General features: G+C 38.9%; 1 protein-coding gene across 1 annotated transcript in view; it reads left to right on the top strand.

Moving 5' to 3' along the window:
• The window catches only part of LOC100888627, a 201,883-nt gene that overhangs the window by 6,433 nt on the left and 170,694 nt on the right, over positions 1-24,756 (top strand). The window contains exons 2-8 of the mRNA XM_030997330.1: positions 15,619-15,873; positions 17,013-18,194; positions 18,929-20,734; positions 21,580-21,714; positions 22,187-22,309; positions 22,920-23,048; positions 24,137-24,256. Of these exons, the coding sequence (XP_030853190.1) occupies positions 15,619-15,873; positions 17,013-18,194; positions 18,929-20,734; positions 21,580-21,714; positions 22,187-22,309; positions 22,920-23,048; positions 24,137-24,256 (3,750 nt within the window). The remainder of the gene's footprint in view (positions 1-15,618; positions 15,874-17,012; positions 18,195-18,928; positions 20,735-21,579; positions 21,715-22,186; positions 22,310-22,919; positions 23,049-24,136; positions 24,257-24,756) is intronic.

Here is a 24,756-nt window from a genome sequence, read left to right on the forward strand (position 1 = left end):
CAGCTTGGTCGACTTGTTTTGAAGCAGTATCTTCAAAAACCCGGAAAGCTTAAACTGTATTATCCTTAAAAAATAACGTCTATAATCACTCTGAGATGGAAGAAAATACCTACACGAAATACATTAAGCAACGTGTAGACATCAAGGTCGAATCTCAACTTTATTGTCTTATTCTTCTTTTACATTTCGAAGCGTTGCGTGGGATCTTAATCCTGCTTTTCTACATACACCAATGCCCCCATTTAAGCATTCTTTTAACCTGGTCACGCTTCGAAAAGTTCGGTGCCTAGAATTGTGTTTCTGTTGATGATCTATTTACGAAAGCACCCTTTATAGATCATTTTGTTTAAATAGTGAAGGAATTTAATAGGCCTACTTGATAAATTGGCTTGACTAAATGAAGTAATAGTCCATTAGACGCGCGCTTTGGTGGATACAATTTTGGAAGTTAGGAAATGTTTTTTTCAGAGTAAAAAGTGTCCGTGGATCCCAGTCCCTGCAGGACTTGGATCACAATAATGCCGATAATACTGTACCGATGATCAGATTCCAAGTAAAGTTTACTATAAAGAACCATTTCCGACATTCAGAAATAATTTTCGGTGACTGATGTGTCAGATGTGATCATTCACAACGGAAAGGCCAGCACACAAACAAAATAATTACAGTTCCTCTCTCAGCTCTTTTTGGCCCGAATTCACAAAGCAAGGTTTGAGCTCAGACCAAGGTTTGTTTCGCCAAACCTCCTTTGTGTATTCGGGCCTTTATATTCATGTGACCTTTGGAAAAATTCGTTCCCGATTTTGGCGCATGCGCAGTGTGCAATTACGAACTCGTTTATTGATAACACTAGCTACCGGAAGTTGACGACTATATTCAGAGGTCAATGATTGATTTCAAGTTGGGTGTTTATGGCTGGTGTTAGTTGTACTAACACCAGCCATAAACTACAAATTACAGTTCCTCTCTCAGCTCTTTTTATGTTCATGACTGGTGTTAGTTGTACTAACACCAGCCATAAACACCCAACTTGAAATACTAACACCAGCCATAAACACCCAACTTGAAATCACTCAGTGTAATGGTTGTGCATTATGTTTTGAAACCAAATAATGCTGTGCGGCTGGAAGAAGGTTAGCAATGAGGAACTTTTTCCAGGCGAAAGTTTGTTTTGTTTGTTTATGGGTTCATGCCTGCATATTTGAGGAGCTTCTAATGGCTTCCTCTAATGAACACTGGAAATGTAAAGACCGAAAATACACCCTCAAAAAACACCTAGCGATAGAGAGAGCTCATCAATGTACTCTGGTTACCGACATTATGTCCTGAGATTTATTCTATTACATATTTAGTCAAACAGTGTAAATCGAAATATTGTATAAACTATAACCGTCAAAGTATTGGATTTTTAATCCTTTTAACGGAATCCACTATCATTCACAAATAGTATGATTCATTTGTTTTAATAATAGCTACCCCTCCCGAAAACAAACAAACATGATATACCTTTAAAAGGGGAATTTTTTTCACTAAGCTGCAAACCTGCCAAAATGAAATCATTATTTCTCAGCATTGGTAGCAAATAGAAACGAGATGAGAAAGAATTAACGGAATGGCGGCCAGAAGTACAATGAATCGTGCACGACATACTATCAACATTATCCATTTAATGAGCCATTGCATGAACACCGCTATAAGTATAATTGCTGAAAACCTAATTTAATTATACTATGATTAGGAAAAGTAGGTGATCATTAAAGCTACAGTCCCATATACGTCCCGGACCGTCCCGGACCATCCCGGACCCCATCCGGGGTGATCCGGGATTCGGTCCGTGTTGACACCGTGTTGGCACCGGGATGGTCCTGGATGGTCCTGGATGGTCCTGGATGGTCCTGGATGGTCCTGGGCGGTCCGGGAGTCGACCCCGGATGTTTTTGACGGTCAAAAACTGCCGGGGTGGTCCGGGACGGTCCGGGACAATAGTTTGATCCGGGGTGATCCGTGTAGCCACCGTGCTGGGTCCGGGGTCATCCGTAGTGGCGCCGGGGCGGTCCGTGTTGATCCGTGGCAGTCCGGGAGTGAGTTATTGACCGCCCAGGACCATCCAGGACCATCCAGGACCACCCCGGTGCCAACACGATGTCAACACGGACCGAATCCCGGATCACCCCAGATGGGGTCCGGGATGGTCCGGGACGGTCCGGGACGTATATGGGACTGTAGCTTTAAAAGCATCACACTTTTTTGAACAAAACATCCCGGACCATCCCGGATCACCCCAGACCATGGTCCGGGATGGTCCGGAGTGGTCCGTGCTCGTCCGTGCTGGTCCGGCTTTATATGGGACTGGGGCTTAACCGATGAATGTAGTGTTGGGAAAGCGCAAGTCATTACTAATGTACAGGAATATAGTGATGTGGATCAATATTATTACAAAACAACTTCCGCCATTCGAGGCCAATTATGTAAAGCTAAAACGCAAAAAAAAAAAAAAAAAAGAGGGACAAATTTATGAAAGAAAATGGCCTCCATAGTAACGACGTCACTATGCCATTAATAAAAAATTAAACATGACAACGATGAAGCTCGATTCATCTGAAAGGTAATACTAATTATAATATCAAAGTTTTCATTCATGAATGGACATGCAATTGAACTGAGAAAAAAAGAAAGAAAGAAGAAAATGGCCTCCAAGAAGAGGAAGACCCACGAGAAGATGAAGAAATAGACACACCCAATATGCTGTACTACTAAGTATATGCTGCACTACAAAGAAAAAGGAAAGAAGAAGAAGAAGAAGAAGAAGAAGAAGAAGAAGAAGAAGAAGAAGAAGAAGAAGAAGAAGAGGAGGAAGAAGGCCACGGGTATTAGAAAGAAGAAAAGGTTAAATAACATAAGACATGATAATGAATGATAAGTATATATACGAAGAATAAAAGACCAAGGTTGAAGATGGGAGAGCATGAAAATGGGAGGGAGATGACGAGAGGGAATTCGAAAGAGAGAGGAAGGGATTTGTTGGTGGAAGAGCAAGAGAGACACGGAGACAGGCATATGGAGAGAGGGAGAAAGACAGAAAGAAAGAGAGAAGGCATGCAGAGAGAAAGAGGGACAGATAGACGGAGACAATGAGAAAGAGAGAGAAAGAGAGAGAAAGAGAGAGGGAATAGAGAACCAGAGTATAGATGCCGTGAGGGATGTTGATATTATTTGTATCCTGAATAGAGACAGTACATAGAAATATCATGGTAGGCCTAACATTTTGAATTTCATGTTTAATCATATAAAATAAATAATTAATATTTGGGAGTGCATTAGTGAATATACACAGCACGCACGCTAAGTCGCAATGGGATAATAAACGACTCGGATTGTCTTACCGAGTTCATGAGAGATTTCAAAAATCCATTTATGAGGAAGAATTTAGATGTGAAACTTAATTTGCCTAGCCCGATAATAATAATCCACATACGTCGGGCCATTTGGTTGCACCAGGGATATTCCTGGTTGCACATCACATGTTTGCTTTTCATTTTAGTTCATCAAGGAGGTGGACCAATCGTAAAAGCTAGTCCCCCATTAAACTATAGTATAGTCCAGCTCGACAAATCACACTATAGTCAAGCGTGCAGGACTAATACAAAATTAGTCCAGCATAGTGCAGCAGCTAGGCCCGACTAATTTGGAATACAGCCTTATGCTAGTCCAGCAGTCTAATTAACTAGCCTGTCCGACTAGTTTAAGGTAAGTCCAGCTATCGCCTGACTTGTTTAGGTGTTTAATGTGTATCCATCTGTTCAATGTGAAGAACCAGCAAAAATAACAAAAATAAAGGCATCATTATGTACATAATGTTGTTTATGGATTCATGTCAAATGGTGTCAGAGCTGTATTATGACGATCCTAACGAACATTTTGTTAACTGGAGATGACCTAAATGTTTACTTTCTCATTAACCATTCGTCGACATTCGAAATCGATAGTGAAATGCATTTTTGTTTATAATTCTCTCCAGATATATAAACAATCATGTAAATAATCATTAACATATTACATTTCTACATAGAATTTTGGTGTCAAACCCATATTAGTTATGAACAAGTGGTTATGAGTGATTCTCAGGACGTACAGATTCCCAATGATCCTGATGATAAAACAAATGGTCAGTTTGGGCCAAAAGTGACCCAAATGACCAAATGTCATTTATAGAATCAATATTATACTTTTACATAGGATCAATGCATTAAATCTTGCCCATCATACATTCTGCTCGATTAGAAATACCTTCTCTCGCGCTGAAATTTCGACTTTGTTACGCGTGAATGGTCAATTTGGGTCAAAGCCGTCCTAGCTGTGTTGATTCATTCAGTGACATTTATTGTTCTGATATAGAAGTCTACTGCGCATATTTTTATTTGAGATTAATAAGGATATGGAGAAAAAAAACTCCAGACCAAACGTGACCATAGTGATAAGTTTTTGCAAATACAATGGCAAAAAGTGAAAAAAATACCTCGAGTAGGAACAATTTATAAATAGGCTGATATTTTCGGAATCGGCGATAAAGCTTATACATTCCTACCAAATATTATGATTAAATCTCCTCGGGTAATGGATCAATAGCTTCAAATTTATGAGAGAAAATAAATATAGTTATCGCACGTATATGCCATCGAGGATATACCGAGTAGATAGGCCTGTTCTTTCGGTGTCATGACAGGGCAGGGTGGGCGTGGTTGAAGTGGGCAGGGCCGGAGGCGCAGCCGGGGGTTTCCCTACTCCTATGACGTCAAACCATAACATCGAGCAGCATGCAGCAGATTTAACCAGAACTGTCTGCCTGGCCAAGACTAGAGTCTAGACCTAAGTATCACAAAGCAATTCATGATTATATGAATGAAAACTCCACGTGTTGAAATTGAACAACATTATGAGGTCAGTATCTGTTTTGTTCTGTCTAGCCTGATGGAATTACTTACAAGTCTCTTTGAATTTGAAGCATGTGTCCACTCAAATGTTTGAAATTACGTAAAGTAAGCACAGAACTTCAACCTGTGGACATTGAACTGAACAACAAAGAGCTTTATTTGTAGATATAATCTATCTATGAATAGTATACCCAGACCTGTGTCCTCCTCCTCCTCCTCCTCCTCCTCCTCCTCCTCCTCCTCCTCCTCTTCTTCCTCTTCTTCTTCCTCTTCTTCCTCTTCCTCCTCTTCCTCTTCCTCTTCCTCCTCTTCCTCTTCCTCCTCTCCCTCTCCCTCTTCCTCTATATATATATATGTCCTCTTAAAAATGTCAGAGTTTAAAATGTCAGAGGTAAAAATGTCAGAAGAAAAAATGTCAGAGGTAAAAATGTCAGAGTTTAAAATGTCAGAGGTAAAAATGTCAGAGGTAAAATGTCAGAGGTAAAAATGTCAGAGGTAAAAATGTCAGAGGAAAAAATGTCAGAGGTAAAAATGTCAGAGGTAAAAATGTCAGAGGTAAAAATGTCAGAGGTAAAAATGTCAGAGGTAAAAATGTCAGAGGAAAAAATGTCAGAGGTAAAAATGTCAGAGGAAAAAATGTCAGAGGTAAAAATGTTAGAGGTATAAAATAAAAACAAAAGCATATGACAAGTTTGTTATGTTTACACCCGGCTTATATATCAGGCTTATCGAAAAAGAACAGCGAGGGATATTCTGCAGTCGTTATTTCACCGCTGTCTTATTGTATTGTATTAGTTAAGTCTTATTTTGAGCGTATACCAAGGTTGTAGTCTTTGTAGAGGAATCTTGTACTTTGAAGAATGCTATCAGTTGTCTGATGACCGCTGGCAATGCGTGAAAGTCGGAGTACACCATCCATGTCCCATTAGTCTGCCTTATTCAATATTTATATACCGGTATATTATGTTTTTGTATAAGCAAATGGTACTGGTACACTGAGCAAACTTCTGGGGAAAAAGATTTCTAAAATCAAGAAGTTTGACCATGTTTTATAGGCTGAGTTGTCGCTCCATGGTGTAATCATTAAAAAAAAAAAAAACTTATTTAATAAAAGGATCATGCGACAAATAATCATTGTGATTCAAATTGATGCAAGGATTTTTTTGAATAAACAATGCTTTTCACCAGAATCTTCTTTGTAAAAACGACTTTTACAAATCTAAGCCATGCAAATCTGCCACTGTGTTGTAAGATTACTTTCAGATTAGGAGAAGTGTATTCTGTAATGAGTATTTTACATTGAATGGAACGTCTCAACTCAGTAAGCATGGCTGAGATTTGTAAAAGATGTTTTTACAAAGAAGATTCGGGTGAATAGCAGTGCTTATTCAAACAAATATTCGCATCAATTTGAATCACAATCATTATTTGTCGCTTAATCCCTTTTAATGACCTTGTTTTCTTTCTCGTTTGCAAGGGGAGAAGAAGATATGTCACGTTAAAGACATCATAAAGATCAGTGTTGTATGCGTATATATTATATACACAGGCCAGTAACAGCTATGTAGCTTGTAAATTTGTAAGAGGGAAAATGCTGATTGAAATGATAATGATGAAATAGCAAATAATTGAGGAGTATCATAGGTACCAATTCAATGGATATTTGTATAACAGAGAGCCCCCGTCAGTACTAAAAGAGCCCCCGTGAGAAGGCTCACGGGGGCTCTTTTTTGGGGGGAACAGCCCCCGTGGACAAAAAATTAATTTGAGCCCTGGTTGTAGAGGAATCATGTACTTTGAAGAATGCTATCAGTTGTCTGATGACCGCTTGCAAGGGTTCCATGACACATGCTCCGCCGACGATTGCTCCGCCGACATTTACTCCGCAAAACGCGACAATTGCTCCGCGACATTTGCTCCGCGACATTTGCTCCGACGTCAAATGCTCCGCCGACAGGTGCTCCGCCGACAGTTGCTCCGCCGACAGTTGCTCCGCCGACAATTGCTCCGCCGACAGATGCTCCGCCGACAATTGCTCCTCCGACAATTGCTCCGCCGACAATTGCTCCGCCGTCAATTGCTCCGCAAAACGCGACAATTGCTCCGCCGACATTTGCTCCGCCGACATTTGCTCCGCCTGAAGCGACACTTGCTCCGCCGACATTTGCTCCGCCGACAATTGCTCCGCCGACAATTGCTCCGTCGACAATTGCTCCGCCGACAATTGCTCCGCCTGAAGCGACAATTGCTCCGGTGACATTTGCTCCGCCGACAATTGCTCCGACGACATTTGCTCCGCATGAAGCGACACTTGCTCCGGTGACATTTGCTCCGACGACATTTGCTCCGTCCAAAAAGTGTCCCATTAAATACAAATGCTACTAGTACTACGACAAATGCTTCGCCGACAATTTTTTTTTTTCACGGGTTGTTTTTGTTTCTTTCTTTTTTTCTTCTTTTTTTGAATGCATTTCATGACATTATGTAAATGAAATGAAATGAATGAATGTTGATAATGTGGGAGGAAAAAGCAGTTGCCTAAAAGTCATTTCGAATATACTGAAATAACTTTCCATCTATCACTGTACGTCCCACATAATGTACACTAAACACTCATTACATGTCATGGGAAGTTTTTTTTTTAAAGTAGAGCAGCAAGCCACATTCCCCAATACGCGCATACCTCCTAGTTAATTTCAAACAGCTCATCAATATGTAAGACCTGAAATTACCTCAATGAAAGAAGACTAATAACATGAGAGGAAAGAAAAGAGCAAAAAAGACAACCGTTTTTTGCTATTCCCCATAATGTTTGATTTAAAAAAATAAAAAATAAAATTATAGCTCCTTACGCAAGTTCTCCGGCGAAAGATAATTACTCCGCTCAAAATCTGTTTCATGTATTACTCATTAGCTGATCCAAAGCTCAAGGCTATCTCTCTCTCTCTCTCTCTCTTTCTCTCTCTCCCATGCTCATCCTTTTCCTGTTTACACCGTTTTCTTGTCTTCTTTGCTCTTTTCTTTCCTCTCGTGCTATTAGTCTTCTTTCATTTCCATCACTTCTTCTCTGCTCCCCCTCTCGAGTTCTATTTCTCTCGTGAAATTGAAACGTAAAGTAATACAATCATGTAGTACATTCTTGTTTAGAATAATATTTTCAATAATATCCAGTCCATTTTCTAAAGGTTTCTTTCCTTTAGTTAAGTGTATGTAGCTTTAATATATATATGTTAGTGTGCAAAACACTCCGTTTCATTCGAGTACTTTGTTTTCACTAAATAATTTAAGGGACTCACGAAGCCACCGGAAGAAGAGCAATTGGCTTATCATGAAGAACTAACATCAAACTGCAACAAAATGATTTGAATAAATGTGAATAAGCAGAAAGGCTGCCATCTCATTTTCCCGTCGGAATGGGTTCTCTTCCTTACGTATATAAGTGCCCTTATTTTCTAAACTTTTTTTTTTATATTTGTGTGTTTATTAAATTTTCAATCATATAAAAATTACATATTTACAAGTCATTGGTAATAATTAGACAAACAAAAAAAAACAATATGTATAAGAACAACTAACAATAATGAAAGGACAAGAAAGTTATAAAAAAAAACATTATAGTAAAAAAAAATACACTGTACACATATAAATCATAGTTTGAACTCCAGTGCATAAAGGGGAGTGAGGGGGCACAGGAATAAAAGTTAAATCAACATGAGTATCATAAGTCAAATCGCCATTTCTTAAAATGCGAAACAAGCTTGTTCCTTTTTTTTCGCTGAGAAATATTCAATATCTTTTTGTTTCTTTATAAAACTCTTAAAAAGATCAACACTTGGTAAATCCCCCTTACTTATTTTCTAAACTTCCATGATGACCTATTACATTGTATAATGTCCTAGTAAGATGCATTGATCGAGGTAATTTCAGGTATTACATATTGATGAGCTACTTGAAATTAACTAGGAGGTATGCGCGTATTGGGGAATGTGGCTTGCTGCTCTACTTTTTTTTTTAAACTTCCCACGACATGTAATGAGTGTTTAGTATACATTATATGGGACGTACAGTGATAGATGGAAAGTTATTTCAGTATATTCGAAATGACTTTTAGGTAACTCCTTTTTCCTCCCACTTCATCAACATTCATTCATTTCATTTCATCTACATTATTTCAAGAAATGCATTCAGAAAATGAAGAAGAAAAAAAGAAACGAAAAAAATAGGTGTAAAGAAAATATTGTCGGCGAAGCATTTGTCGTAGTACTAGTAGCATTTGTAGTTTATGGGACACTTTTTGGGCGGAGCAAATGTCGTCGGAGCAAATGTCGGCGGAGCAATTGTCGCTTCAGGCTGAGCAATTGTCGGCGGAGCAATTGTCGCTTCAGGTGGAGCAATTGTCGGCGGAGCAATTGTCGGCGGAGCAAATGTCGGCGGAGCAATTGTCGCTTCAGGCGGAGCAAATGTCGGCGGAGCAATTGTCGCTTCAGGCGGAGCAATTGTCGGCGGAGCAATTGTCGGCGGAGCAAATGTCGGCGGAGCAAGTGTCGCTTCAGGCGGAGCAAATGTCGGCGGAGCAAATGTCGGCGGAGCAATTGTCGCGTTTTGCGGAGCAATTGACGGCGGAGCAATTGTCGGCGGAGCAATTGTCGGCGGAGCAATTGTCGGCGGAGCATCTGTCGGCGGAGCAATTGTCGGCGGAGCAACTGTCGGCGGAGCAACTGTCGGCGGAGCATTTGACGTCGGAGCAAATGTCGCGGAGCAAATGTCGCGGAGCAATTGTCGCGTTCTGCGGAGTAAATGTCGGCGGAGCAATCGTCGGCGGAGCATGTGTCGGGTTACCCTTGCAAGGCGTGAAACTCGGAGTACACCATCCATGTCCCATTAGTCTGCCTTATTCAATATTTATATACTGGTATATTATGTTTTTGTATAAGCAAATGGTACTGGTACACTGAGCAAACTTCGGGGAAAAAGATTTCTAAAATTGAGAAGTTTGGCCATGTTTTATAGGCTGAGTTGTCGCTCCATGGTGTAATCATTAAATAAAAAGAAAAGTCAGTACAGCCCCCAAAATAGGATCAGATATCTATGAACCTTCCCCCTCCTACTTCTCCTTCATATTTGAAGATTGTTGGACATTTTAACTGCGTGGCAATGTCTACTATTATATGTAATTTCCAATAAATGCATATTTCCGACAATTCCACTTTCTTGAGGGCTTGGTATTTTGATACTCTGAAACAAGCAGAAAGCCATGTTATCAATGCTAACCGCACCATCACATTCCCGAAGTGCGCGCGTTGCAATAAAATATTGTCGATTACTATTGCGGTATAAAATAGTCTGGGAGAAAATCAATAAGCAGCTTTGTTACTCCGATACAAAGCAGAAAGCCGCCCATGTTACATCAATTAAAGAGAAGGTTGAGTTCTGGGGAAAGGTAAAAAAAATTATTTGTGAGCGTTCAATGCAAGTGTGATAGAACATCAAAGAAAAAAGTTATTCCCTGAAAATCTATTTCAAATGACTTCATATCCCAGATATAACAAGTAACATCTTTGTATGCCTGCCCGATTTGTATGCCATATGTTTGTGTAGTCCCATATCAATATCTTTCTGTGTACAGTGCTTGTTACTTTACCAAGACTGGGCCAAATTTTTTATCATTTTGATGACTCCAAAACCTTGCACTACACACCAATACTTACATGTTTATGCTAGATGATTAACCTTCTCTGATTGCTTCCACAAAAAAATAAATTTCAAAATCTATTTTCCACATTATATTATCCTCAGGACATGTACGATATACAACACATCCATTTAGAAAGGAATATAATAGACTAGCCCATGCAGTAGCTGTACGTCTCGACATTCTGAGTGATAAAAGTGCTGAGATATTATGACGGCACTCATTTGTTTTGCTTGTACCTCTGACATTTTTACCTCTGACATTTTTTCCTCTGACATTTTTACCTCTGACATTTTTACCTCTGACATTTTTACCTCTGACATTTTTTCCTCTGACATTTTTTCCTCTGACATTTTTACCTCTGATATTTTTTCCTCTGACATTTTTACCTCTGACATTTTTACCTCTGACATTTTTACCTCTGACATTTTTACCTCTGACATTTTTTCCTCTGACATTTTTACCTCTGACATTTTTTTCTCTGACATTTTTACCTGGCACCGCATGGTCAGGGATCTGATTCAAAACTTTGCTCAACCAATAAAATAAAAACGATGTATCCGTGCAAAACAATTTGAAAACTGTTATACCGCAAATAACATACATGTAGACAGACAAGTGACAAACAACAGCAAGTGCTAAGCCCCATCAGAGCACAAACTGAGCATTACAAGAACTCATACTTTCCATCTACCATCATTGAGTGGCAGGCGCGGATCCAGGGGGGGGGGCCGAGCGGGCCTTGGCCCCCCCCCCAAAAAAAAAAAAAAAAAAAAAAGAGAGAAGAAAGGAAAAGAAGGGAAAGGAAAGAGGAGAGAAAGGGAAAGAAAGAAGAGGAAGAAGAAAAGAAAAGGGGAAAGAAGGAGATCGGGGGACCGAAAGGGCCTTGCCTTGCCCAGGCTGTTGACCCCCCCCCCCCCCCCAATCAAAAAAATAAGAGAGAAGGAAGGAAAGGGAAAGAAAAAAGTAAAAGAGGAGATACTGGCGTACTGATAGGGGGGGGGGGCTTGGTTTCATTTCTAATTCCACAACGGTGGATTACAAATAATGCTGAAATTACATAATTTCCGAGATTTTTCCTCACTTTTTAGTAAATTATACGTTTGTATGTGTTTGTTGGAAAATGACAAATTCCTAAATTTACAGCCGGGCAAGAAATATGATTCTTGAGATTTCTACATGTCAGGGCCCGAGGTACGGTGGGGATCGAAAGCTCTGAGCTCCCCCCCCCTCCCCACTTGTTTTGAAAAAGTGTATTAAAGAGAAATAAAATAGAATGAGAGCAAGAAAGAAAGAATAGTTAACTGCCAGTGTTAACAAATAATGAGGCATCAAAATATGCTCAGCTGACCGTGATTAAATGCCTAAAACCCCTAAGCTTCCGGGGGCTCTGCCCCCTGGATTCCACCTAGGGCCCTATGGGAGGCCCTTAGATGCTCATCTGACGGTAATTTAATGCCTAAAACCCCTGATTTTTGGGGGCTCCACCCCCTGGACCCCACGCCAAAAAGTGACCTGTCAGTGTCACAAAATTATAAGGTATAACAAAAAATATGCTCATCTGACCTTAATTAAACGCCTAAAACCCCTGAGCTTCCGGGGCCGGCTCCGCCGCCTCGACCCCACCAGGGGCACTAAGGCGGGCCCCTGAATGCTTATCTGACCGTAATTTATTGCCTTAAACCCCTGAGCTTGCGGGGTCGGACAAGGTATCAAAATGTGTTTGTCTGACCGCAGGCGCGTAGCCAGGGGGGGGGGGGGGGCGTTCCCCCAAATCGGAAGAGGACGTATGAAGAAAAAGGAGCAGACAAAGAACATCTTTGAAATTCAGACAAGGATTAAGAGTATAGAGAACGGTACAACGCATCGTCTTCTTTCTCTAATAATTTAATGAAACGTCAAAGCTTCACGCAGGAGGGGAGAGGGGGGTTGAATTAAGACAAGGATTAAGAATCGAGAACGGTACAGCCAATCGTCTTCTTTCTCTCATAATCTTATGAAACGTCAAAGCTTCCGCGCTTCGCGCGGGAGGGGGGGAACCTGAATTCAGACGAGGTTTCAGAGGCGAGAACGGTAATACGAATCTTTAATGATTTAATGAAACGAAAAAGCTACCGCGCTTTGCGCGGGATGAAAGGGGAACTAAATTCCGATGAGGATTGTTTCTCGAGAACGGTACAACGAATCGTCTTCTTTCTCTCATGATTTAATGGCAATTAAAAGCTTCCGCGCTTCGCGCGGGAGGGGGAACCTGAATTCAGACGAGGATTCAGAGGCGAGAACGGTAATACGAATCTTTAATGATTTAATGAAACGAAAAAGCTTCCGCGCTTCGCGCGGGATGAAAGTGGAACTAAATTCCGACGAGGATTATTTCTCGAGAACGGTACAACGAATCGTCTTCTTTCTCTCATGATTTAATGGAAATTAAAAGCTTCCGCGCTTCGCGCGGGAGGGGGAACCTGAATTCAGACGAGGATTAAGAGTCGAGAACGGTACAACGAATCGTCATCTTTCTTTAGTAGTTTAATGAAACGTCAAAGCTTCCGCGCTTCGCACTGGAGGGGGAGGGGGCTGAATTAAGACAAGGATTAAGAGTCGATAACGGTACAACGAATCGTCTTGTTTCTCTAATGATTTAATGAAACGTAAAAGCTTCTGCGCTTCGCGCGGGAGGGGGGGGGGGAATCTAAATTCAGACGAGGATTATTTTCGAAAACGGTACAACGAATCGTCTTCTTTCTCTAACAATTTAATAAGTCGTAAAATTTTCCGCGCTTCGCGCGGGAGGGGAAAAACTAAATTCAGACGAGAATTATTTACGAAAACGGTATAACGAATCGTCTTCTTTCTCTAATGATTTAAGGAAACTTAAAAACTTCCGCGCTTCGCGCGGGAGGGGGGAACCTGAATTCAGACGAGGATTAAGAGTCGAGAACTCTACAACGAATTATCTTCTTTCTCTAATAATTTAATAAATCGTAAAATTTTCCGCGCCTCGCGCGGGAGGGAAAAACTAAATTCCGACGAGGATTATTTCTCGAGAACGGTACAACGAATCGTCTCCTTTCTCCAATAATTTAATGAAACGTCAAAGCTTCCGCGTTTCACGGAGGAGGGAGGGGGAAACTCGCCACTCCCTGCACCGACCCCCCCCCCTTACGTCACTGTTGGTCACCATTACGTACCAATATTTGGCTCGCATAATTTCAAATTTGGGCCCCCCCCCCTAAGAAATCCTGGATCCGCGCCTGTTGAGTGGAACAATTTGAAGAACAATATCATAAACTCCACATCAACCAGCACATTCAGGAAGGCCATTGATAGAGCCTTCTAAGTACCCCCGCACCCTCTCTCAACCGATGCGTTTATGCCCAGTAGGGCCCTGCATCGTTCAGATCTAGGTTGTGTATGCAGACAGTTGATTTACAGCAGCAATTTGAAGAAGTTTACAAGCAATATTTCTTAAATCTTCTTAATCTTAGACTTATGTTAGACAATATTCTAAGAGACAAACATTCATGATTGTTCATGCTATTTGATGAATATTCGGTTAGAGCAGAAGGTGCAATAAAAGTCTTCATGTTTGTTAAGTGTCCAGATACCCACGGCGAGCCTTTTTAGCTCTACTTTTGTTTAGTGTCCAGACCCCCCCCCCCCCCTCCTGAGCATGTACTTATGTAGGCTTTATATTAAAGGGATCCAGTAACTTTGTCTCAGATTCTGAAACAAAATCCTGGATTTAGCTCATGCTGCAATAATAACTGTAAACCTTTAGGTCAGTCAGGAACCCCAGGACCATACAAGCTGATCGCCTGTCTGATTATCAAGATATTTATGATGGAAATCAAAACCAAATTTTGCGTTTTCCTAATGGTTTTCATAATACTACAGTATATTGGGGAAAACGAGTATGGGAAAACTGGTCACTCAGAGATTTTTATGTTTTTGAGGCACTTCTTGAAACTTGATCATTTTGAAGCTCAATATTTCTAGGGCTTCAATATAATAATAATAATGAACGTTATTTGTATAGCGCATATCACTAACACAAAAAAAGTCCCAATGCGCTTAGAAAAGAAGGAAAAGGGTGGAATAGAAATGAACATTTGTGCCTGATACATGAAAATAATTAACTACAAACAACAATAATGATACACAATTCCGACATAGCTTAGATGTCATAGATTGTAAATTCAGGTAATACAAATTTAAACATGAAAAAACATCAAAATTAAATGAAAATTAAATTCAATATTAAATGAAGCAAATCAGAAATATAACACCATATCACATACACCGATACCATGTAGGGCCGTGCATCTCAGATTTGACATTGTTAAACGATGCCTTTAAGCTCGCTTGTCTTTCTAGAACCTAGTAAAATTAAAAATGGTTCAGAATGTGAAGTTGCTTGAAGTTTGATTCCTCAATATCCTTTAGGCCGTTAAAAACACATTTCTGATTTGCTTCATACTGAAGAGCATACTCATATTCGTGCACTGTTGGTACTTGTAATTCATTACCTTTTTCATTAACAAATTCATCTACTTAAACAAACAAAAATTGTTGAAGTATTATTATGTTAAAGACATTTTTATAAACTTGTTGCATATTTTTTTGTTTTGTATTGTAAATATGCCAACATTAGACTTCAGAAATTTATCAGTTACAACAAAAAAATAATAATAATAATAATTATGAACAAATTCATTTTGCTCGTAATTGTATTGATAAGTGCTTTAACAAAATCCTTTGGATACATTAAACACACATTGCTTTCATCTCCAAGTCTTACATGAAGAGTACATGAATATTCATGTAATCTCTCTGTTGTATCCCAATGAAATGGAAAGCTGTAGGAACTGCACATGAAATCTTGCTTATATCAATAAAGCAAGGTCAGATTGGTTTCATTATTATTTTTTTTATTGTTCAATGGTTCAAAGTGAAGCATAACTTAATTCATCATTTTATTTTGGTTCAAATCTGCAGACGGTCTATGGCTCACAGCACAAGCCCTAAACACTACTGCAATAGATGTGAGATGGCACTCTCTTCCGCCCCAAGTCCATGTCCAACTGTCCTGCACAAATGTGGAGGACAACGTAATAACCTTCAAGACGACAGCGAACGGAAAAGGTCACACTGTCCTTGGCGGCTTACAAGAGGGCTCTCTATATCACATTATCATCATATCAAGAGATAGCAGAGGAAAGGAGACTTCAGTATATGTTGTAGTTAGCACAGGTTGGTAGTACAGTTGTACTAGATAATCTATCTCTTCATTTTATATGGTGTAACATGCATTTCCCATAGACTTAAGCCCAACATGTCTCAGACCCGGTGCATGTATATTTCTACATGCAGGATTCTATGGGGTAAAATGTGATTCTCATACTTTGAATTTCAAATTGTCAGATTACAGAATTTTCAGATTATAAAAGAGGACTCGTTCTGCAATAATTTAAAATATAACTGCTCTTGTTCAAGGTATGCATTAAGAATTATTTGGCGTATTGGAAGGTAATCCACAAGTCATTTTGTCAATAGTTTAGTGCTTATAGCGCAAAATTGGTGGCAAATCCTTGAGAGACAGCTCAGATAATCATACAAAATGCATTATAACATTAACCAAGAAACATTATCTAATAAGACTGCTGAGTTAAAGCAGTTTTAGATTGCATACAGTAAGTAAATTTGTTATTCTCTTTTTCAATGATTGTTTTATGAACAAAGAAAAGAAGTGAATCATGCTCTGCAAATTTGTCAAGGAATATATATGCACATGGTCTGCAAAGTGTTAGATTTCTGATTCATGGGACATAATTGAACAAAAATATTCTGTTTAACAGTGCAAGACGTGTTTGAGTTTGATATTTTATTGTGACAGGTTAAGACGATTAACAAACTGTTTGAACAAACATCAGTTTTCTTTCAAATGATAAATAGACTAACCTCTTATGAAATAGTGATGGTACCATGCTCTGTAAACATGCCTGGAAATATATAAATATTTGTGCACCTGCAAATATGATATCTTTGTACTCAAAACCATTATGAAAACGCAAAATTTGATTTCGATTTCCAATCATTAATATCTTGATTTATATAAGACAGGAGATCGGCTTATAAAAGTTAAGGGGTTCTTGACTGACCTTAAGGTTTACAATTACTTTACATCATGAGCTAAATCCAGGATTTTGTCTCAGAATCTGAGACAAAGTTACCAAATCCCTTTAACATGTATCACAAGTTAGCCAGAAACAAATATTCTGTTTAATACGTTTCTTTGTTCATGTATTCAATTGTATTGATTATATCGTTGGAAAAGTTATCAAATCTTTTGGCCTTTAATATTTCTGCTCCTTTCTGTTGCTTAATTCCAGAATGTTCAGATGAGGTTTATCGTGTAGGAAGAAAACTCCAGCAAAGTGTGGCAGAAACTACTGTAGAGTCCACAACTTTCGAGGAAGCAACAACATATGTTGAAAGTACCATAAGTATTGATACAACAGAAAGAACTAGCTCAAGTGACAGTTCAGTCTCTGAAATAACGGCAGCTGAAACCACTGTCCAAATAGACACTACAGAGGGTCACTCAACAACTGCAGAGACAACAGCCCAAGTAGTATCGTCTGTATCTACCAATGTCTCTATTAGTGCAATATTTGAAGCCACCAGAAATGGGGGAACAAGTGAACTTTTATCAATGCAGACTGATTCAGAGACGACTGAAAATGAAGCTACAACATTGGTTCTTACCAGCCAGATGGGAACAAGTAGTGAGGAAACCACAGATTTTACATCCACAGTTGAAGCAACAACATTGTCAGTAGCAACAAGTGTAATATCTGAAGATGCAGACACAACATTTGTAGAAACCTCAGTTCAAATTGACACAACACTTATCTCAACATCAGATATAAGCACTACCGATACTACAGGAAGTACTGTGCCTGCGACTGAAGCAAGTCAAGAAAGCAGTTCAGATGAACTGACAGGTTCTTTTACAGAGGAAGCAACAACTCTTCCTGGAACAACCAATGCAATATCTGGGGATTTAGAAACAACATTTGATTCTTCAACAATACAAGTGCAGTCTACAGTTGGGATTTCTTCAGATATGAGCACAAGTGAAATAGCTACTTTGCCAGAGACAACAAGTGTGTCTACAGAAGCTGTCAGTTTAGATGCTACAAGTCAAGCTGACATTTCTTCTAAACTTACAACTTTAAATATGGGTACAACTGAAGCAAGGTCTTTGCCTGAAACAACAAGAGTGACAACCGAAACTGTCTTTTCAGATGCAACAAGTCTGGCAGAAAGCACACCTGATCAGGCATCCGTGACAGAAAGTATCGCACCGAGTCAAACTAGCCAACAAATCCTAACACAAACAAATGAACCTTCAAGTCCAACAGGGACTGCAGCTGAGACCACACAGACCATGCCAGAGTCAACATCAACATCAGCCGTGAATGTAGTGACAACTACTGGAGCTGAAGAGACAACTGTCCAGGCTGTTACTACCAATGTTGAAATTGCTTCCTCTGGAGCCACTACCCAAGGTAAAGTCAAACTTATCACAAGGTAGTGCTTTCAAGTCTCTCTTTACAAAGTAGCTGTTATTATTGAGGTAGCAGTCAAAATCAATAGTAGACACTTATAACAATAAACTATTATTTAGTATGGCTTTGATTTTATGTTTCCACCCCTCTAACAAACACCAGTGGTGATTTGATAAAGAAATCATATTTCTCAAATGTACACATTTTAATGGATGATTCCTTTATTACTTCAGTCATAAAAAGGTGATCCATTTGTATCTAGAGAAAATAAAGATAATAATAATAACATTCCTTTCTTGTATAGAACATATCACATTATCACGTCCCTATGCACTTCCAAAGTGCTCTGGAAATTATTACCCTAGCTTTAGCTCCGTCACCTGTTATCAGCGCACAGTGCATGTCAAGGAATATTTCTACTCGGTACCTATTTACCACACCTGGTCTGAGTGTGGCAAATGTAGATTAATGTCTTGCCAAAGGACATTAGTGCCGCGGCGGGACTCGAACCACAGACCTTGTGATCCGCAGTCCGGTGACATATGCACTCGACCACAACATTTTCATTTCAGTACTTATATTGCTTATTCAAGATTAGTTTTTCAATTGATCCCCACTTTCTTATTACATTCTAGCTTACCCATTGATAGATTAATACTTTTGTCATGTTTGCATAATGAATCTTGCAACAAATTGTAATGTTGTTTTGCCCTTTTCATTCTGTTCTATTTGAGATCTCTACACTTCAGATGGTGCTGGCTCATCATTAAGCAGTGTAACTACAGCTGTTCCTCTAGAAACTTCTACATTTTCTATGGCAAGTCAGGTCTTGACTACAGATAAGTCAGTGACCTCACAAATTCAAACCACCAATAACTTACCATTTGTAACATCAACCCCTGGGGAATATACCTCACAGATGAGTACTTCCACAGAGCTCTCAACTGGGACTGTTATTCTTTCGTCTACCACGATTGATGTAACTTCTGAGAATTCTGTAACTGACCCTGAATCAACTGTCCAATTTACTGAGGATACTACCACAAGTGTTCAAGGTTCAACCACAACAGTTGGTACAGGAGGTATCTCAGCAACTGCAACAACCACTCAGTCTTCTATGGAAATGAGTACTGGTGCAGATACGACAGAGATATCGACTTCTGATGTAACATCACAATCTCCTACTACTTCAGGATTCACAACCTCAGGTTTGAGAACTGGTGCAGAATCAACAGAGCCAGGGACAAGGACTACTGAGGAGGAATCAACTAAAGCAGGAACAACTGAAGGATTCACCTCAGATGTAACATCTACTGCTTTACCAACATCAGATATCACCACCAATGGTCTGACTACCGAGGAGGAGACAACTGATGAATCAGGAACAACTGAAGGATTCACTTCAGATGTTACATCTACTGGGCCGTCAACTTCAGATATCACCACCAATGTTCTGACTACTGAGGGGGAAACAACTGAATCACAAACAACTGAGAAATTCACCTCAGATGTTACATCTACTGCTTCCTTAACATCAGATATCACCACAGACATTCCCTCAACTGGGCCGTCAACATCATATATCACCACCAATGGTCTAACTACTGAGAAGCACACAACTGAATCGGGAACAACTGAAAGATTCACTTCAGATGTTACATCAACTGGGCCGTCAACATCAGATATCACCACCAATAGTCTAACTACTGAGGAGGAGACAACTAACTCGGGAACAACAGAAGAATTCACCTCAGATGTTACATCTACTGCTCTACCAACATCAGATATCACAACCAATGGTCTATCTAATGAGGAGGAGACAACTGAATCAGGAACAACTGAAGGATTCACTTCAGATGTTACATCTACTGGGCCGTCAACTTCAGATATCACCACCAATGTTCTGACTACTGAGGGGGAAACAATTGAATCAGGAACAACTGAAGGATTCACTTCAGATGTTACATCTACTGGGCCGTCAACTTCAGATATCACCACCAATGTTCTGACTACTGAGGGGGAAACAACTGAATCACAAACAACTGAGAGATTCACCTCAGATGTTACATCTACTGCTTCCTTAACATCAGATATCACCACAGACATTCCCTCAACTGGGCTGTCAACATCATATATCACCACCAATGGTCTAACTACTGAGAAGCACACAACTGAATCGGGAACAACTGAAAGATTCACTTCAGATGTTACATCAACTGGGCCGTCAACATCAGATATCACCACCAATAGTCTAACTACTGAGGAGGAGACAACTAACTCGGGAACAACAGAAGAATTCACCTCAGATGTTACATCTACTGCTCTACCAACATCAGATATCACAACCAATGGTCTATCTAATGAGGAGGAGACATCTGAATCAGGAACAACAGAAGATTTCACCTCAGATTTTACATCAACTCTGTCGTCAACATCAGATATCACTACTAATCGTCTGACTACTGAGGAGGAGAGGACTGAGGGAATAACCTCAGATATGACATCTACTGCTCTACCAACATCAGATATCATTACCAATGGTATGACTACGAAGGGGAAACAACAATCTCGCAAACATAGCGATTTTGTACTCTTATATATAAGAGCAGAAATTTGTAAAGAAATCATGATCAGTACAGGTCAAAAGTTGATATCTACTTTAGATAGGAGTATTTGTTTCCCATTTATAGAAAAGTATGGCATGATTGACAAAATTGAAGTAATCAGTGGGGTTGTTTTTGAGTGTGTATATTGTTGACTTGAGGTTCAATTGGTTTGAGAGTAAGTTAGCATCTGCTAAAGATATCAATATCACATTCAGTAGAATAAAAACAAAAAAATATTGAACACTTTGAAGTAATTATGAATTGATAAAAATTATGATAATTATAATATTGATGTTAACAACAATACAAAGTATTCATAATCAGTGTTTATGGGCATTAGTATTGATTTACAGAGAATTAAGAATAAGTCAACATCTTCTCTAGATTAACAAAAAAATAATGTGGGATTCAATGCTTTTTGTGTTGTCTTTGATATATTTTAAGAATCTAGATGTTTTGTCATATTAAGTAGTATCAAGAAAATTTTCCATTTGAAATGAATATACTTTTTTCAGTTATCTAACTTTGCGTTTATACCAGATGAAAATGAGTGTGCATTGGTATCATTAGTTGCTTCCAGGAGGGTAACAACACCACCCCTGCTCCAAAACCTTGATGGTGGTTAAGGTTCTGAATTGTTTCAAGATGTTGTAATTTTAGCCCATAGCTTATGGAACTAGTTGTTTTGTGTAATAAGCTTATGGGACTGAGACAATTCAGTAGTTAACAGGTTAAATCTCTTGCATTTAATTATCATCTTTTCTTTGTGTTTATACCAGATGAGGATGAGTGTGCACTTGGTATCAGTGGTTGCCCCCAGGGGTGTAACAATACCACCCCTGCTCAGAACCCAGATGGTTTCAGTTGCTACTGCTATGAAGGCTTCATCGCTGACCTGCAAGGCAACTGTGTCCGTAAGTCAATTCAATTCAATTCAATTCGCATTTATTTCATTCTCGATTAAAAATCATATTGATACAAGTACCAAAGAGTTCGCTAAACTTCTGGCCATATGTTGCACAAAGAATCACAATTGATTACTAGTCACATTACTTTGAACCAGTCAGGCATCATAATAATCTTGATTTATGTTAATGACACAAACTTAATTCTAACAGAATAGAAGAAGAAAATGGACTGGAACACAGAATATCCAGCAGACAAAATAAATAATAGCACTCCAACAATTTCGATAGAAAATGAATGATTGCCAACCAAGTAAGGATGTGCAGTTCATTTATCCTTATTTTTACAATATTTAATTCTAGAAAAATCTTGTTTTCAGGGGTGCTCCTTCTCATGACCCCTCTTCAAGCTCAGTCACCCGTCTTTCAGGCTAATTAGGTGATAATGTATAATAAGATTGGTCTCCCGTTTCATTTTCAGCGGAAACAAGCTGCATAAGTACTGTATGTAGCAATGCAGACTGTGTTAATCTCAATGGAATGGAGATGTGTGTTTGCTACAATGGCTACAAATTCAACAGCTCCGACATCACATCTTGTATAGGTAAGCACTATTCTGTTATTACTATTCGTTACTTTGTATTGCCTGTGCCTTGGATAGAGATAATTGAACTCAATCACTCTGACCCTTGACCCTTGGGTCCCTCCCCCCCAGTATAACTGATGGGGATGTACAGGTGAAGCCCTATACATGGGTCACTCTACTCTTGGCGAGGAGTGCAGTGGGTTCTGAACGTGCATCAGGATTACTTTCCTACACTTGAGATCTCTTTTTGACATCGTGTATGAGAGACATCAATCACATTGTTTTACATTGTTTCCTAGTGTGCATCTACATGTATGAATCAGGGAAAGGGCTCATTTCACAGACAACACTAGCTCGGAGTCATCAATCCAAGCTGGGGGTGTTTCACAAAGCCGTTTTTCAATGAAAAATGACAAAAGTCAGTGACAAATCTGCTGATAACCAATCAGAATCAAGCATTTCAGTAGCTTATAACAAAGCTGTCATTTATCACTGATGACAAGTTTTGTGAAATATCCCCCTGATTTCTAATCATGATCTGTGGATTGACATGAAGACACTTTACTAATTGAGCCAATTCCCTTTAAAATCTCAATTCAACTAAATTACCATTCTCCTTCCTTTCTAGATATTGATGAGTGCACTGATGTAGAATACAGCAACATGTGCAATCAGGACTGTTCCAATACCATCGGAGGGTACAACTGCTCTTGTTTTGAGGGGTATTCCCTTATGACTGATGGCCGCACATGCAATGGTAAGATTTGCAAATCATTGACCTTTGACCTTGTAAACTATGACAGGCATACATTCGTAAGAACTATGCGTAAAGAGATGCGTAATAAAGAATACAGTTTTTTGTATACCTTGTACATTCATGTCACGTACATCATTGAGGTTCTGTATCATACCCTTAATCCATTTCCATGAAGTAACGAAGCTGTGACATCATAAAAATCTATTCTTAGAATTTCTCAATTTTTTCATTTTCCGAAAGAGCATAATAAATAATGTCCAAATGTGGAAAACCAGTTAAAAAGGTTAAGTATTGGCTGAGATATCACCATCTGAATGAATAGATTTCCTATAGGAAACTGTGTTATATTGCTCTGGTTCATAAAGTTTTGAGCCAGAGCATATAACACTGAGCAGGAACAGGATGACTCCTGGGACCCGCTTCACAAAGCCTTTTTCCAATGACAAATGACTAAATTCAATGACAAATCTGCTGATAACCAATCAGATGAAAGGATTTTACTAGCTTATAATCAAAACTGTAATTTTTCACTGATGCCAAGTTTTGTGAAATGGGGCCCTGTACTAAAGCCTATGGGAAGAAAAGAAATCAGGAATCAATGGGTTAATATAAGCTCTGAGTTCAAGATTTTGAAGATAAACAGAAGTGTGTACCTTTAAAGTTTGAGTCATCAAACAGAATAGATTTTCCTACCTGCATATACTTTGTATATGTTCCTTTATTTCTTGACCAGACATGCATTTTGTAGAAAAATTGTACATATCACACTAAATCTTATATTTTCTTATTACCTTTTATCATTGAAACCTAGGTGTCATTGAGTCTCATGATGTAAATGCCATTAGCGTACAGTATGTTGATGAGATACTGAATTATTTAGTTCATAGCAATATTTGTTATATTGTTATTAACGTCAGATTTTGGGGCAGTTTTTGTTAAAGAATCTATTTAATTGTTGTAAAAACCTATACATTTCTTTCCTTAGCTCGTCATGTGTAGTGCATAATGTAATGAATCTTCTTTTCTTCACTTCCATACCTTGATCTGTAGTTGATTCATGTAAGCTATTAACTGTTCTTCTCTTTCAGATGTTGATGAGTGTTCAAATGGGAATGATTGTCATGAGTTTGCACAGTGTGTCAATACAGAGGGATCCTATAACTGTTCTTGTTTGAATGGTTACACTGGAAATGGAACATTCTGTGAAAGTGAGTATTTCATTTTTAAGGAATTAATTCAGTGACAATTTTTGTCATGCATAAAAAAAACATACTTTTGGCATCAGAATCATTGTCTTATGTACCATCATTATCTGTACGTCATAGGTGATAGTGTAATAAAAGTGTTATCAAAATTCCTTTACATTACTATGTATCTTATTTAATAAAAGATGAAAATCGTTTCTTTTGGTTGAATAGGACCACTATTATGTTAAATGAAATTAGATGTATCACTGTAAATATACTCATACTATTGCATATGTTACTTTATTATGTCGTTGCACTCAGTATGATTTATTTTCAAAGCATTTTTTTCATTGTGCAAGTAATCTTATTTTTTAGCAGGCTTCTGGATGCACCATGTGAGAGAGAGGGAGGATTGAGGAGTCCTAAAAAGGACTTTTGGTAATCTTTCTTGAGGGTGTGTAGTCCTGAAAAGGACTGTTGGTGTATAGTCTTGAAAAAGCCTGTTGGTTATCTTTCTTAGC

Source organism: Strongylocentrotus purpuratus, unplaced genomic scaffold, assembly GCF_000002235.5.
Source record: "Strongylocentrotus purpuratus isolate Spur 01 unplaced genomic scaffold, Spur_5.0 spur5_scaffold_4, whole genome shotgun sequence".
NCBI lineage: Eukaryota > Metazoa > Echinodermata > Echinoidea > Camarodonta > Strongylocentrotidae > Strongylocentrotus > Strongylocentrotus purpuratus.